Source organism: Heptranchias perlo, chromosome 7, assembly GCF_035084215.1.
Source record: "Heptranchias perlo isolate sHepPer1 chromosome 7, sHepPer1.hap1, whole genome shotgun sequence".
Lineage (NCBI taxonomy): Eukaryota > Metazoa > Chordata > Chondrichthyes > Hexanchiformes > Hexanchidae > Heptranchias > Heptranchias perlo.
The window spans coordinates 74206673-74221365 of NC_090331.1; the positions used below are offsets into that span (position 1 = coordinate 74206673).

General features: G+C 43.4%; 1 protein-coding gene across 8 annotated transcripts in view; it reads right to left on the bottom strand.

The window, feature by feature from the left end:
* The window catches only part of carf (calcium responsive transcription factor), a 68054-nt gene that overhangs the window by 33808 nt on the left and 19553 nt on the right, over window positions 1-14693 (bottom strand). For all 8 annotated transcript variants that reach the window (XR_010963462.1, XM_067987915.1, XM_067987911.1 and 5 more), the window contains 4 exons: window positions 10943-11027; window positions 9180-9369; window positions 5024-5144; window positions 1157-1300 (listed from right to left, as the gene is read on the bottom strand). Coding sequence is in view for 7 of the 8 variants with exons in the window: in XM_067987915.1 (XP_067844016.1) it covers window positions 1157-1300; window positions 5024-5144; window positions 9180-9369; window positions 10943-11027 (540 nt within the window). In the remaining variant the exon portion in view is untranslated. The remainder of the gene's footprint in view (window positions 1-1156; window positions 1301-5023; window positions 5145-9179; window positions 9370-10942; window positions 11028-14693) is intronic.

The window sequence follows — 14693 nt, forward strand, 5'->3', positions numbered from 1 at the left end:
CGGTCTCTCGAGCCTGCTCTGCCATTTGATAAGATCATGGCTGATCTGATTATGACCTCAACCCTACTTTCCCGTCTACCTACTATAATCTTTGACTCCCTTGTTAATCAGGAATCTATCTAACTCAGCCTTAAAAATATTCAATGACCCTGCCTCCACCGCTCTCTGGGGAAGGGAGTTCCATAGACTCACCATCCTCAGAGAAAAAATTTCTCCTCATCTCTGTCTTAAATGGGAGTCCCCTTATTTTAAAACTGTGGCCCCTAATTCTAGTCTCTCCCACAAGGGAAAACATCCTCTCAGCATCTACCCCTTCTGGTCCCCTCAGGATCTTATATGTTTCAATAAGATCACCCCTCATTCTTCTAAACTCCAGTGCATACAGGCCCAACTTGTCCAACCTTTCCTCATAAGATAACCATCTCATCCCAGGAATCAGTCGAGTGAACCTTCTCTGAACCGCCTCCAAAGCAATTATGTCCTTTCTTAAATAAGGAGACCAAAACTGCACACAGTATTCTAGATGTGGTCTCACCAATGCCCTGTACAACTGTAGCAAAACATCTCTACTTTTATATTCCATTCCCCTGCAATAAATGACAACATTCCATTTGCCTTCCTAATCACTTGCCATACCTGCATACTAACTTTTTGTGATTCATGTACTAAGACACCCATGTCCTTCTGAACCTCAGAGTTCTACAATCTCTCTCCATTTAAATAATATACTACTTTTCTATTCCTCCTGCCAAAGTGGACAAGTTCACATTTTCCCACATTATACTCCATCTGCCAAATTTTTGCCCACTCAATCTATCTATATCCCTTATGTCCTCTTCACAACTTACTTTCCTACCTACCTTTGTGTCATCAGGAAATTTAGCAACTATACATTCGGTCCCTTCATCCAAGTCATTGATATAGATTGTAAATAGTTGAGGCCCAAGCGCTGATCCCTGTGGCACTCCACTCGTTACATCTTACCAACCTGAAAATGACCCATTTATGCCTACTCTCTGTTTCCTGTTAGCTAACCAATCTTTTATCCATGCTAATATGTTACCCCCTACACCATGAGCTCTTATTTTGCGTGTAGTGATATGTTCAAGCAAGCCACTCATAGGCCATTTATCTTCTGTGCATGTAAAATCCCTACCTGACAACTCCTCCTACATCAAATCCATTCTTCTTCAACATATTGAAGGCCTTTTCCTGCTCTTGTCGAATAACCTTCTTATCAATCTTCGGGTCTGTGGGAACCCTGTATTCTGGAAATTTCCGCACTTTTTTAATGTAGATTCTGCAGCAGAATAATAGTAAATAGCAGACAAGTTGCACAAACATTCTTAAATAGTAACAGAGTATCAGAATGAGAAAGTTAAGTTACCTATCTTCTTCAAATGAAAGCATATGCCACATATCACAAAAGTAAGCCCAGGTTAAGAATAGGGAATTCATAGAGGACAAAGTCCCTCAAAGGTATTTAAAGTCATGAAATCATGTATGTGCCCTTCCTGTGTTGCATAAAGGATCCTGAAGTGACATGTCAGTTCTCACCTTGGGTCTTAAATTGAAGGATGATGTTACTGCTGGGTTAGGAATGGACAACCGGTTTTGGCTTACCAAGTGGGAACTGGTGGTGGTAGACATTTTTAAGGCAACTAGTAAGCCTTAAGGATTGTTCTGCCTATGCATATAAATTGGGTGCTAACCCTAAGGCAGCCTTGGGATACTGACTGCTTTTGCAGCCCTCAAGCCACATAACCTAAATCTGTTAGTTGAAGAGTGGTTTGCCATCAAAGCATTAAAGCAATTACATTTCAGCTCCTAAAAAAAAAAATCACAGGACAGATAACAAAACATCTAGAGGCAGAGAACATAATCAAAAAAAAAGCATAGGTTTCTAAAAGTGAAGTCATGTCTTAACCAACCTAATTGAATTCTTTGAAGAAATAACAGAAAGAGTAGACAGGGGCCTTTGATAAGATGCCACGTAAGAGACTCAGGACGAAGGACAGGGCATGTAGCATCAGGGACCAGGTAGCAGAAAGGATTAAAAGATGGCAAAAAAACAGAAAACAGAAAGTAGTTGTTAAGGGAAGTTTATCGGACTGGCAGAAAGTGGAAAGTGGTGTCCCACAAGGATCCGTGGTGGGATCACTGTTGTTCACCAAATGATTTGAACTTGGAAATTGGAAGTATGATGTCGAAATTTGCAGATGATACCAAATTGGGGGGATATAGCAAATAATGTGGAGAACTGCACCAAATAGGCAGATAAATGGCAAATGAATTTCAATATAGCGAAGTTTGTGGTTCATTTTGATAGGAAGAATAAGGGGGTCACTTATTCCTTGGAGCAAATGGGGTAGAGGAGCAAAGAGATCTGGGAATACAGATACATAAATTGTTAAAAGTAGCAATACAAGTTCATAAGGTCATCAAGGCTGGGGTTCATTTCTAGAGGAATTGAATGCAAAAGCAGGAAGGTGATGTTAAACTGATACATCACCTTGGTTGGACCACACTTGGGAGTACTGTGTGCAGTTCTGGTCTCCATACTACAAAAGGATATCAAGAAGGATACAACTATCAGGAATGATTCAGCAGGCTGGTGCTCTTTTCTCCAGAAACGAGAAGAGGAGACCTGATGGAGGTCTTTAAAATTATGAATGGGGTTCAATAGGGTGTGGAGAAACTGTTTCCACTTGTGGTTGAGTCCAGAACAATGGAGCATAAATATAAGATAGACACATACAGATTAAATAAAGAATTTGAGGAATTTCTTTTCACAGAAAATGGTGAAGCAGATATTATTGATGCATTTAAGGGGAGGCTTGATGAGGGAGAAGGGAAGAGGGATATGAGGGCAAGGTGGGAAGAGATAATTAAGAGTGGTAGGAAACTCATATGGAGTATAAGCACTGGCATAGACCTGTTGGGCTAAATGGCCTGTTTTTGTGCTGTAAATTCTATGTAATTCTAGGTAAAAGGACAGAGTGTCACAGTATGCTGCAACGCCAACACACTGAACCAGAGTAATGGGAAGGAAGTTCAAGTCCCCATTCCGCAAAGTTTCCCATCTCAATTACTGGGCTCTGCTGAGGTGATGGGTGAAGGCCAGATATCTCCCTACAGGAAGGGAAAACAAAATCAGAGGAACATCACGCCCCATTCTGGAAAGCATAACACCCAAGCCCAACCTAGCCCTCACCCAATATCCACGGGGGCATTGTCTAACAGGAATGACTGGACAGCAGTTAAAAGTGGAAAACCTGTTCAATTTTTCCTCTCCCTCACTTGAAGATGTTGAGACCAATTGTAGCCATCCCCCAAATCAACATTGTCCCTTGCTTATTATTTTCCTTGAGGCATGAATGCAAACTTTTGATCTGACTTATACGAAAGGATCTGAGCAGATAGGGTAGCATTGTTGCTTCCAGTTTTAGTGCTGCATCGCACTGAAGTGGATACTAGAAGCCCACAAAAGTCACAATGTTATCCTGAATGGATCATTTTCAGACAATTTAAAAATGATTGCAAATTAGACCATAAGAGATAGGAGCAGGAGTAGGCCAATCGGCCCCTCGAGCCTGCTCCGCCATTCAATGAGATCATGGCTGATCTGATTTTTACCTCAACTCCACTTTCCTGCCTTTTCCTCATATCCTTTGACTCCCTTGCTGATCAAAAATTTGTCTAACTCAGCCTTGAATGTATTCAATGACTCAGCCTCCACAGCTTTTTAGGGTAAAGAATTCCAAAGATTCACAACCCTCTGGGTGAAGAAATTCCTCCTCATTTCTGTCTTAAACGGGCGACCCCTTATTCTGAGACTATGCCCCCTAGTTTTAGATTCCCCCATGAGGGGTAACATCCTCTCAGCATCTACCCTATCGAGTCCCCTCAGAATCTCGTATGTTTCAATAAGATCCCCTCTCATTCTTCTAAACCCCAATGAGTATAGACCCAACCTGTTCAATCTTTCCTCATAAGACAACCCTTCCATACCCGCAATCAACCTCATGAACCTTCTCTGAACTGCCTCCAATGCAAGTATGTCCTTCCTTAAATAAGGGCACCAGAACTGTACGCAGTACTCCAGGTGTGGTCTCACCAGCACCCTGTACAGTTGTAGCATGACTTCCCTGCTTTTATACTCCATCCCCCTAGAAATAAAGGCCAATATTCCATTTGCCTTCCGGATTACCTGCTGCACCTGTATGTTGACTTTTTGTGTTTTGTGTACGAGGACACCCAGATCCCTCTGTACCACAGCATTTTGTAGTATTTCTCTATTCAAATAATATTTTGCTTTTTTATTTTTCCTCCCAAAGTGGATGACTTCACATTTTCCCACATTATATTCCATCGGCCAAAGTTTTGCCCATTCGCTTAACCTGTCAGTATCCCTTTGCAGACACTTTGTATCCTCATTGCAATTTGCTTTTCCACCAATCTTTGTATCATCAGCAAATTTGGCCACAAGACACTCTGTTCCTTCATCCAAGTTATTGATATATATCGTAAATAGTTGAGGCCCCAGCTCTGAGCTCTGCGGCACCCCACTAGTCACAGATTGCCAGTTTGAAAATTACCCTTTTATCCCGACTCTTTGTTTTCTGTTAGTTAGCCAATCCTCTATCCATGCCAGTATATTACCCCCAACACCATGAGCTCTTATCTTGTGCAGTAATTTTTTATGTGGCACCTTATCGAATGCCTTTTGGAAATCCAAATATACTCCATCCATTGGTTCCTCTTTATTCACCCTGCCCGTTACTTCCTCAAAGAACTCTAATAAATTTGTCCGACACGATTTCCCCTTCATAAAACCATGTTGACTCTCCTTGATTGTATTACGAGTCTCCAAATGTCCTGCTACTACTTCCGACCCACTAACTTTATTTCCCGGTTTCGCGTCCAATATATTTCATATATACTATATTAAAAAAATTACTGATGAACATAATGCCATATAGATCTACAATATTAGTTTATATTATTCAAGTGGGATTCTCACCGTGCAGCACAAGTTGCCTTATAATGCTGATTTGAGATGCACTCTTGTTCTGCTGTTTTCTTAGGTTGAACTCCTTTTCGCCTTGGCCCAAACTGGCATTCCATGACTATGGCTCTACTTCCTGAAAATAACGTGTATGGTGATCAGGTTATAAATCATTTAAATTGCACTCTCATGAAACCTGTATAACTCTTGAATGCTTACAAAGGCTGGTTTAAAATCCATAGTGCCAGAAAGGGTAAACATGGAGCTGCAACACTCTGTCAGGCTTCATGGTAGAAATACTGGCCCAGAGGCTATAAGAATGGCTGATGGATGGCATGTTATAAAGGCTGAGGGAATCATTGCAGTGTCAGTCACATCTGTAGCCCAAGGAACAATACCATATGTGATCAAAATTCAAAATGAGGTCCAGAGTTCAGCTGTGGATATTAGGGACCTCTAATGGCATGAATCCTAAGGAAATCAGAAAGGAACTCGCACCAGTTCTGACCACAATCTTTCAAACATTTGTGGATATGGAAGTTGTACTAGAGAACTAGAGGTTAACATCTCTGTTCAACAAGGGATAAGTCTAGTCAGCCTAATACCAATAGTGGTATAAAATTAATACTCACTTAGAAAGACACTGCGCTCGATATTAGGAGGGCGGCGGGTTCGCGGTGGGGGGGTCTATTGGGCGCGTGGGTAACACGCCCGGTGAAATCAGTCTGCCCCGCGCGCGATCACAGCCTAATTGGATCCACTTACCTGGTCTTCCGGGTGCCCTGCTGCTGAGCTGCGCGTTGGGTGGACTGCGCATGCGCAGTAAGGTTTGTCAGCTGGAGGAGCTCTATTTAAAGGGGCAGTCCTCCACTGACTGATGCTGCAAGAAATAGGAAAAAATACAGCATGGAGCAGCCCAGGGGGAAGGCTGCTCCCAGGTTTAATGATGCCTCACTCCAGGTATCATTAGATGGGGTGAGGAGGAGGGGGAGGACAGAGATCAACCCCCCGGCGGGCGGGAGGAAGCGGCCTGCCTCTGCCACCAAGAAGGCCTGGCTCGAGGTGGCAGAGGAGGTCACCTGCACCACCAACATATCGCGCAACTGCATACAGTGCAGGAGGCGCTTCAATGACCTAAGTAGGTCAGCCAAAGTGAGTACACTTACTCATTCCCCTACACTCCATCTGCCACATCACCGCCCCCACCCCACACCTCTTTCTGCACTGCCAACACTACTCTGTCACATCACCCCTCACACCCACTCAAACCTCATCCTCATCTTACCTGCACTTACTCACCTCGCCAGTACTCATCCCGCCACTACCACTCAACCCAATCCTCATACAATCTCACGGCTCTATCTCATACTCACCCTCTCATGCATCTCTTTCACGGTCAGCCTCACTCAACCTGCCACTACCTGTGCTGCAGCCACAGGGCATGCATCACATATGTGCAGTAGGCAGCGTAAGGCAAACGTGTTGTGAGCATGAACGGGATGCACAAGGGTGTTTGAGGGTTTGTCATGGTTTTTACTTATATTTAATTTCTGACCAACTCACATCACATATTATATTGGCACCACTACTGCCACGTCTTTGCGAATCTTGTCTGGTTTGTGCAATAATGCCCGCTCCTGAGGATCACAATGAAGACCCACAACTGATGCCACCCATTGTGCCACTGCAGAGTGGGTGTAGGTGTATTTGCAGGGCTCTTTTGTGCAGACGACTGAGAGACGTCGGCGATGTCCCCGGTGGCACCCTGGAAGGATGCGAAGGAGAAGTTGTTGAGGGCAGTGGTGACTTTGACAGCGACAGGTAAGAAGATGGTGCTCGGGCCAGCCGGGAGCAGCTCGGTTAGAAGGAGGCTGCAGATGTCCACGACTACATGTCGAATGACTCTGAGCCTCCGCGTGCACTGCTGCTCAGAGAGGTCCAGGAGGCTGAGCCTCGGTCTGTGGACCCTGTGGCGAGGGTAGTGCCCAGTGCCCTCTGCGACGCATCTCTCTGCAGTTGCCCTCCCTCCTGCTGTGCAGGTGGATGTGTCACAGCACTGTGTTGTGGGGCTCCACGTGTCAGAGGTGGACGGCGTGGCCAGCGAGGCTGGTGATGCTGTTCGCCCTCCGAGGAGGTCATGACTGCAGCTACGGCGGCCCCCATCTGGAAGATGTACATCTGAGGGGGTCCGCAAGGCAGGTACATGTGTCTGGACACCGGGGTAAGTGTGCAAGTTGGTGAATTTTGTTGTTAGGAGCAGGGTGGTGGAGGCCAAACTTTGTCCAAGGTGACAGAGTGGCCTCCTGCAATGAGTGAAGGTCTCCCCCCAACACCTGTCAAATGGACCTTTTCAGCTGCCACAGGCTGATGGCCGCAACACGTACATTTCAACTGGGAGTGTTTCCCCCGGTACGGGAAACAGTCCCAGTTGTTTGTAAAATCCCACTCCTCCTGAAATATTACCTGAAATACCAGAATAAATACTGTTAAGTGGCACCCCGCCGGCTTTAATTGCCTGCGGGTGTCCCACATGCAGGGGCTGTGGGGAACCCGGAAGTGGGCGGGTTGGAGCCGGGCTCCCGACCCGCTCCGGGATTCCCCGATTTTCGGAGCCCCCCCGCCAGGAACGCACCCGATAGCGGGTGCTAATATCGAGCCCATTAGGTTATTTAAGGACAGGTAACATGGATTTGTAAAAGGCAAATGGTATCTGACAACTTTAGTAAAATTCTGAGGAAATGTATTCATAAAGGAAATGCAATGGATGTTGTGTTTATGATTTTCAAAAGGTATTTGATAGGATCTCGTATAAGCGGCTTGTAAATAAAATTAAGAAGTATAGTATTAATGAGAATGAGGCAGGAAGTTGGATGTTGGGCAGAAAATAGAGTAGTGATTAATTGGTGTTTTTTGGGCTGGAGCAATATAAACGTTGGTGTCCCCCAGGGATCAGTGTTGAGACCATTGATCTATATATTTTGGATGAGTTCAGAGGGTACAATAGCCAAATTTGCTGACAAGACAAAATTTGGGCATGTGGTTAACTAAGCAATTTGAGGAGAACAGAGAGAGGTTAGTAGATTGGGCAGCTAGATGTCAGATGAAATTTAATGTTGAGAAATGTGAGATGATACATTTTGGGATTTAGAACAAGGAGAAGAAATATACACTAAATGGTAAAACTTTAAGGGATAAAAGAACAAAGGCACTTAGAGGTTCAGATAAGCAAATTTTTATTGGGGAGGACAAGTTAGTAAAGCTGTAAAATAAAAAGCATATGGGTTTAATAAATAGGGGCATAGCATGCAAACGTAAAGGGTAATGCTAAATCTACAAAAATTTGTTAGGCTGGAGTTAAAAAACTGCATCCAATTTTGGGCACCCCATTTTAGGAAGGATGTCAAGGCCATAGAGATGGTACAGAAGAGATTCACTAGGATGATACTGAAGATGAGAGGCTTCAATTATGAGGAGAGACTAGAGAAACAGGGACTTTTTTCATTGGAACAGAAAAGGTTAAAAGGCGATCTGATCAGGCAGTTCAAAATGATGAGGGGTTTTGATAAGGTAAAAAAGAAAAAATGATTTTCACTGGTTGTTGAGCTGGTAACTGGAAAGCATAAATTTAAGATCAGCGCCATAAGAATGAAGAGATAGGTTAAGAGATTATTTTTTATGCAGAGGGTTATTAGGACATAGATTGTCACACCAAGCACAGTCGTGGAAGGAGAATACATAATAACTTTTAATGGGGAAGTAGATAAATATTTGAGAAAGAAAATTTGTTAAGAGGTATGGGGAAAGGATAAGGGAATGGGATTAAGTGGACAGCTCTTTCAGAGAACTGGCACAAGCATGATGAGCTGAATAGCTTCCTTTTGTGTTGTAAAATTCTATGATTATATAAGATGGAGAAAAGTTAACCTGTTGCACTCTAATTCAACTTACCTGGGACAAAGGTGACATTGGCAAAGGCCCAGGAAGCTACTGTTCAGAGTGGTGTGGGAACTGAGTTGGAACAGGAAGAACTCTAACAATGTGAGTAAATATATATTAAATGAGGCAAGGGAATTAAAAAAAGTTTTTAAAACATTCATTTAGTTATCTAATAATCTCCAAAAGATCCCTCTAGTGGAACGTAACCATTTTCTGATGAGCATTCTGTTCTGACCTGCATTGACGAATGGAATTCCATCATATGGTACATATTGGGACTTCCACATCAGCCGGGTGGCGGGTTTGGCGGGGCTTGGAGATTGTCGTGTCCCCCAGACGCTTTGCGTTTGTTGTTTGTGCACTGTTAATACATTTTCCAATTCGGTTTCGCTCTCACAGTACCCACGGTAGGAGTCTCCAATTTTCTGGAATAATGAACAATGAACACTTAATGATGAGCAAGTGAGGCAATCACATGTTTAGACAATTTTTATGACCATACTTTCTTCTTGCTGCCATCCACTCCTATCACCACTAACTCTATAGTCTGACGCCATCAGGCTGAAAATGTGATGTTCTGGTCAGTCCACACCTGAATACTGCATTCAGTTCAGATCACTGAGCCACAAAAGAAACATCTAAACCCTGATCCGCGGTTAAACGATGAATAATGAGAGGGGTCCTTATAGTTGTGTATAATTCTAAGTGGAATAGACAAGATTAATCCTAAGCATTATTTTAAATTTAACCATGACTGCAGGACAGAAGACATAAGTACAAACTGGTAAAAGACAAGTTAAGGACTGAGATCAAGAAACACTTCTTCAAGCAAAGAGTTATCAATATTTGGATGTTCTTATGAGTACAATCATGGAGGCAACAACTCTCAAGTTTTTCATGAAGCAGTTAGATGCTGTAATGGGGGAGATCACAGATTTCTATGAACAAGTGAAATAGATGGACCAAATGCTCTCCCTCAACTGTACCTTTGTGATCGTCAGAAAATACTATAAGGTGTGGAGTATTTTAGCCCGCCTAGCTTGAGTGAAAGTAGTTTATCCCCTGCTTTCATGCAGGTAAGGTATGCCAAGGCAAAAATGACAGAATATTGTAATTGTGTCAAAGACCTGGCTAGCACTAACCTTATACAATGCTATAATATTTCTGGTTTGTGTAGCAGTTTCTAACTACAGTGAAGCCAGTGCAGAACTCATATTTAACTATCCACTCCTGGTAGAGGTGGTGGAGCACTAATACACAATAGCACAAAATCTCAGGCTGCTTTCCATTGAGGGGTAGGGAAGAATGTTAACTTTGGGCCATTCCAGCATGCCTCCTAGCAGGTGGTTCAGAGCAGGACTTCAGACCAGTCACAGATAGTGCATGGTCCATGAGGGCCAGAGGGGACCACAGCCCCTTGTCCCATCAGCACAGGCCCAATATGTCTCAATCTGGGAGGTCAGGAGCAGCGAGAGCATGGATGTCCTCCTCCCACTCTTGATGTATAAATTAGTAGAAATAAAAAAATGAATCCTGGAAATCTGAAATAAAAACAGAAACTGCTGGAAATGCACATGGGTCAGTTGGCATCTGAAAGAGAGAAAGATGGGTTACGCCTGAAACATTAACCTTTCCTCAGAATTCTTGCATGCTGCTCATTTCCAGCACTTTCCTTTTTTATTTCTTGATGCATAAATTTCTACACTGTATACCTTACACGTGCATGCTCTTATTGTATCTGTACTGTTCTTTGCTTTACTTTCTGTTCAGAATTTATAATAAAAAAAACTATGCTCTCCTGAACAGAGTTACCCACAAAAACAAAAAAATGCAAATTTGGAAAGATTTTTTTTCATACTGAAGCACAGCTTATTTGACTCCCAAGAGTGTATATTGCACCCAACAAATAAAAATTACTTGAAAATCAATGTTAATGAAATAGAAATCAACATGGGGCAATATCCAGAAATAAAGCAAATATACAAGTAGCTAATCAACCTCACAGCTCCGGAGTCGTCGAGCCCAGGCAGGGGTGTTGTGTGGCAGCGGCTGCAATGGGACAGGAAAATTGTCTTCAACCATTCTGAAACACAAAAAAAAGTTAAAGTATGAAAATATTTGAAGCACTTTTCTATATAATTGCTGTGAATTGCAATGCAACTGCAGAGATACTATTAAGCATAAGCAAGAAACACACAGCAAAGGTGTACCTTTACTTTACCTTCATTTAACCGTTGCTATACGAGATGTAGAGCTGCTTTTACCTGTTGCTGACTGTGAAAGGTAGAAGGATGTTCCAGTCTCCATTGCTAACATTCCCCAACCTTGACAATCATAAATTTCACCAAAGTTTAATTATACCTGCCCCAAATAGAATCTTGTGTCAACTCCAGTTCCCTCCAGGATAAGCAGCTGAAGTTCTTAGGGGCTGATATTCCACTGCCCTTCGGGAGCACTCCTGCCTTAACTTTAGCAGGAGTGTGCCAGAAAGGCCACAAATTAAGCTGGGATGTGGTAATGCCGGGTCTCAACATTCCCTGGGCGTTTCCTGCAGGGCATGTTGGGACAGAGCCTCTACTCACTCCAAACAAGGCCACTGACACAGCAGAGGACAGGATCGGGACTCCCTACATCGGGAGTTCCTGCTTTCCTCAAAGGGAACTGATGCTTCATTAGTGGCAGCATGCCTGCTGAGATCAGGTGTACCAGCCCACCAAAGGCTTGAAGTGGGCCTCACCTGATGGTTCAGGCCGGAATTGTAGACTGGACCTCCAAGAAAAAACTTTTTTAAAAAATAAGCTAATTCACGGAGGGGAGAACCTCCTTCTGTGTCCCGTTCTTGAAGTGGGGGGGGTTCTCATTTCAAGAATTTCATGTAGATAAAACTTGTGTTGACAATTGGGAAGATGAACAGCTAGTGGACCACTATCAGTAACTTGACTGCATTCCATCAGCAGCCAACATCCCTAACCAACAAATGTTTAGATTAGAAATATGTTTAAGATGGTGGCACTATTTTTTGGACCTCAAAATCAGAGTGCATGGAGTGGAGGAACATGATCAATCCCCATACTAAGGAGCTCCTAATCTCAAAAATGCCATGTGGACTAACCCTAAAGTCAGGCATCTCCACATGGTGGGTGGGGTATTTATTTTATTTTAAAAAAGGGTGTCTATGCCAAATCATCTTTGGGCAACTGTTGATGGCAGACTGCTCACCTGCCCCCTAAGCCACAAAGGCTGAATCACAGGAATTGGGAGCATGTGAGGGAGGGAAAAAATAAAATTGGATGAGTTACTTCATTGGAGGGTAGCATACATTATCTTCAAATAAAAAGTTAACAATCTATGACTGCCAAAGGGGTCGGAAAAGAATTTCCCAGATTTTTTCCCCCCAAATTGGCCTGGGTTTTTATCTGGTTTTTTGCCTTGCCCAGGATATCACATGGTTTTGGGTGGGGTGGGGAGTGTGTATATTGTGATACACAAGGTATCACAGTTGTGTGGGACAGGCTGGATGGACCAGATGGTCCTTTCCTGTCCGTCATTGTTCGTATGATTGGCAACATGTACTGAGGACCTCATACACAGGTGCCTATGAAAAAAAAAATCAGCACGTCTCATTACTTCACCAGTGCAATTTTTGATGAGAACTGTGTAAACTGTTGAATAAATATGCACGCCACAAAAGTTCTGTCCAAGGGTCTCCACCCAAATTGTTAACCTATCTTGTCTTTTTCAAATGCTGACAGATCGAGTATGTATTTCCAGCATTCTTTTTATTCCATACAGATATATTTTAATCAAATTTTGAAAAGTATAATGTTTAGCTAATCATAAGATTGTTTTATAGCTGCTTCAGAGATGAAAACATCACGTCTTTGACTTTTCCATTGCCTCCAGTTTCTCCCCTGTAGGTAAATGGTTTTCAAATCACAGAATGGTTACAAGCACAGAAGGAGGCCATTCGGACCATCATGCCCATGCCAGCTCTTTGTAAGAGCAATCCAGTTGGTCCCATTCCCCTGCTCTTTCCCCATAGCCCTGCAAATTTATTCCCTTCAAGTATTTATCCAATTCCTTTTTGAAAGCCATGATTGAATCTCCTTCCACCACCCTTTCAGGCTGCACATTCCTCCTCCCTCCGTGTATCACTCTCCTCCCTCCCCCACCCCGTGTATCACTCTCCTCCCCCCCACCCCGCGTATCACTCTCCTCCCTCCCCCCCACCCCGCGTATCACTCTCCTCCCTCCCCCCCACCCCGCGTATCACTCTCCTCCCTCCCCGCGTATCACTCTCCTCCCTCTACCCCCACCCCGCGTATCACTCTCCTCCCTCCCCCCCCCCACCGTGTATCACTCTCCTCCCGCCCCCCCCCCCACCACCGTGTATCTCTCCTCCCTCCCCGTGTCACCCTTGGTTCTTTTACCAATCACCTTAAATCTGTGTCCTCTGGTTCTCGACCCTTCCGCCAATGGGAATAGATTCTCTTTATTTACTTATCTGAACCCTTCATGATTTTGAATACTTCTATCAAATCTCCTCTCAACCTTCTCTGCTCTAAGGAGAACAACTCCAGCTTCTCCAGTCTATCCACGTAACTGAAGTCTCTCATCCCTGGAACCATTCTAGTAAATCTTTTCTGCACCCTCTCTAAGGCCTTCACATCCTTCTGAAAGTGCAGTGCCCAGAATTGGACACAATACTCCAGTTGTGGCCGAACCAGTATTTTATAAAGGTTCAACATAATTTCCTTGCTTTTGTACCCTATGCCTCTATTTATAAAGCCCAGGATCCCATATGCTTTTTAACGACTTTCTCAATCTGTCCTGCCACCTTCAAAGTTTTATGCGCATATACTCCCAGGTCTCTCTGTTCCTGCACCCCGTTTAGAATTATTTAGTTTATATTGCCTCTCCTCATTCTTCCTGCCAAAATGTGTCACTTTCTACTTCTCTGTTAAATTTCATCTGCCATGTGTCCATTCATCCATCCCACCAGCTAGTCTATGTCCTCATGACGTTTATTTCTACCCTCCTCACTGTTTACTACACTTCCAAGTTTTGAGTCATCTGCAAATTTTGAAATTGTGCTCTGTACACCCAAGTCATTAATATATATCAAAAAAAGCAGTGATCCCAGTACCGACCCCTGGGAAACACCACTGCATACCTTCCTCCAGTCTGAGAAACAACCTTGCAAATATTAACTCTCTCTCAGCAATCATCTGCCCTACCTTCCAAAAGACAGCATTGGCTAAGCAAATTAAAATAGGCTATCATTGCAGAAAGTGTATTATTAATATGCAGCAACAGAAATAACATGCTAGTATCTCAACAAATACATAAAAACACAGAACCCTGTTGCCACATGGACAGAAATGTGATGACCTAATGGATCCCTTCGCAGACACCAGTTTGAAAACCTATGCTCTAGAGAGGGCACACTTGGTTCAGATGGCCTTCGCCACCACCTTCTGTATTGGTAGCCTCTATTTAAATGGAAATCCATTTGCCGACCGGATTCCCAATGTGTGATCCAACCATGCATGCACCAATGAGTAGACTTTCTCATCAACGAGTAGACCTACTGCAAAGACTTCAAAGGTTTTGCTGAGTCATAACAGCAGCAATGATATCAGTCTCAAGTGCTCTGACTAGATTTTAAGTTCTTTTTCTGAAATGATTTTTTGTACCAATTAAGGTGATGGATGTTAGTACAGGCATGTGGGGTTGGCAGGTGATCAGC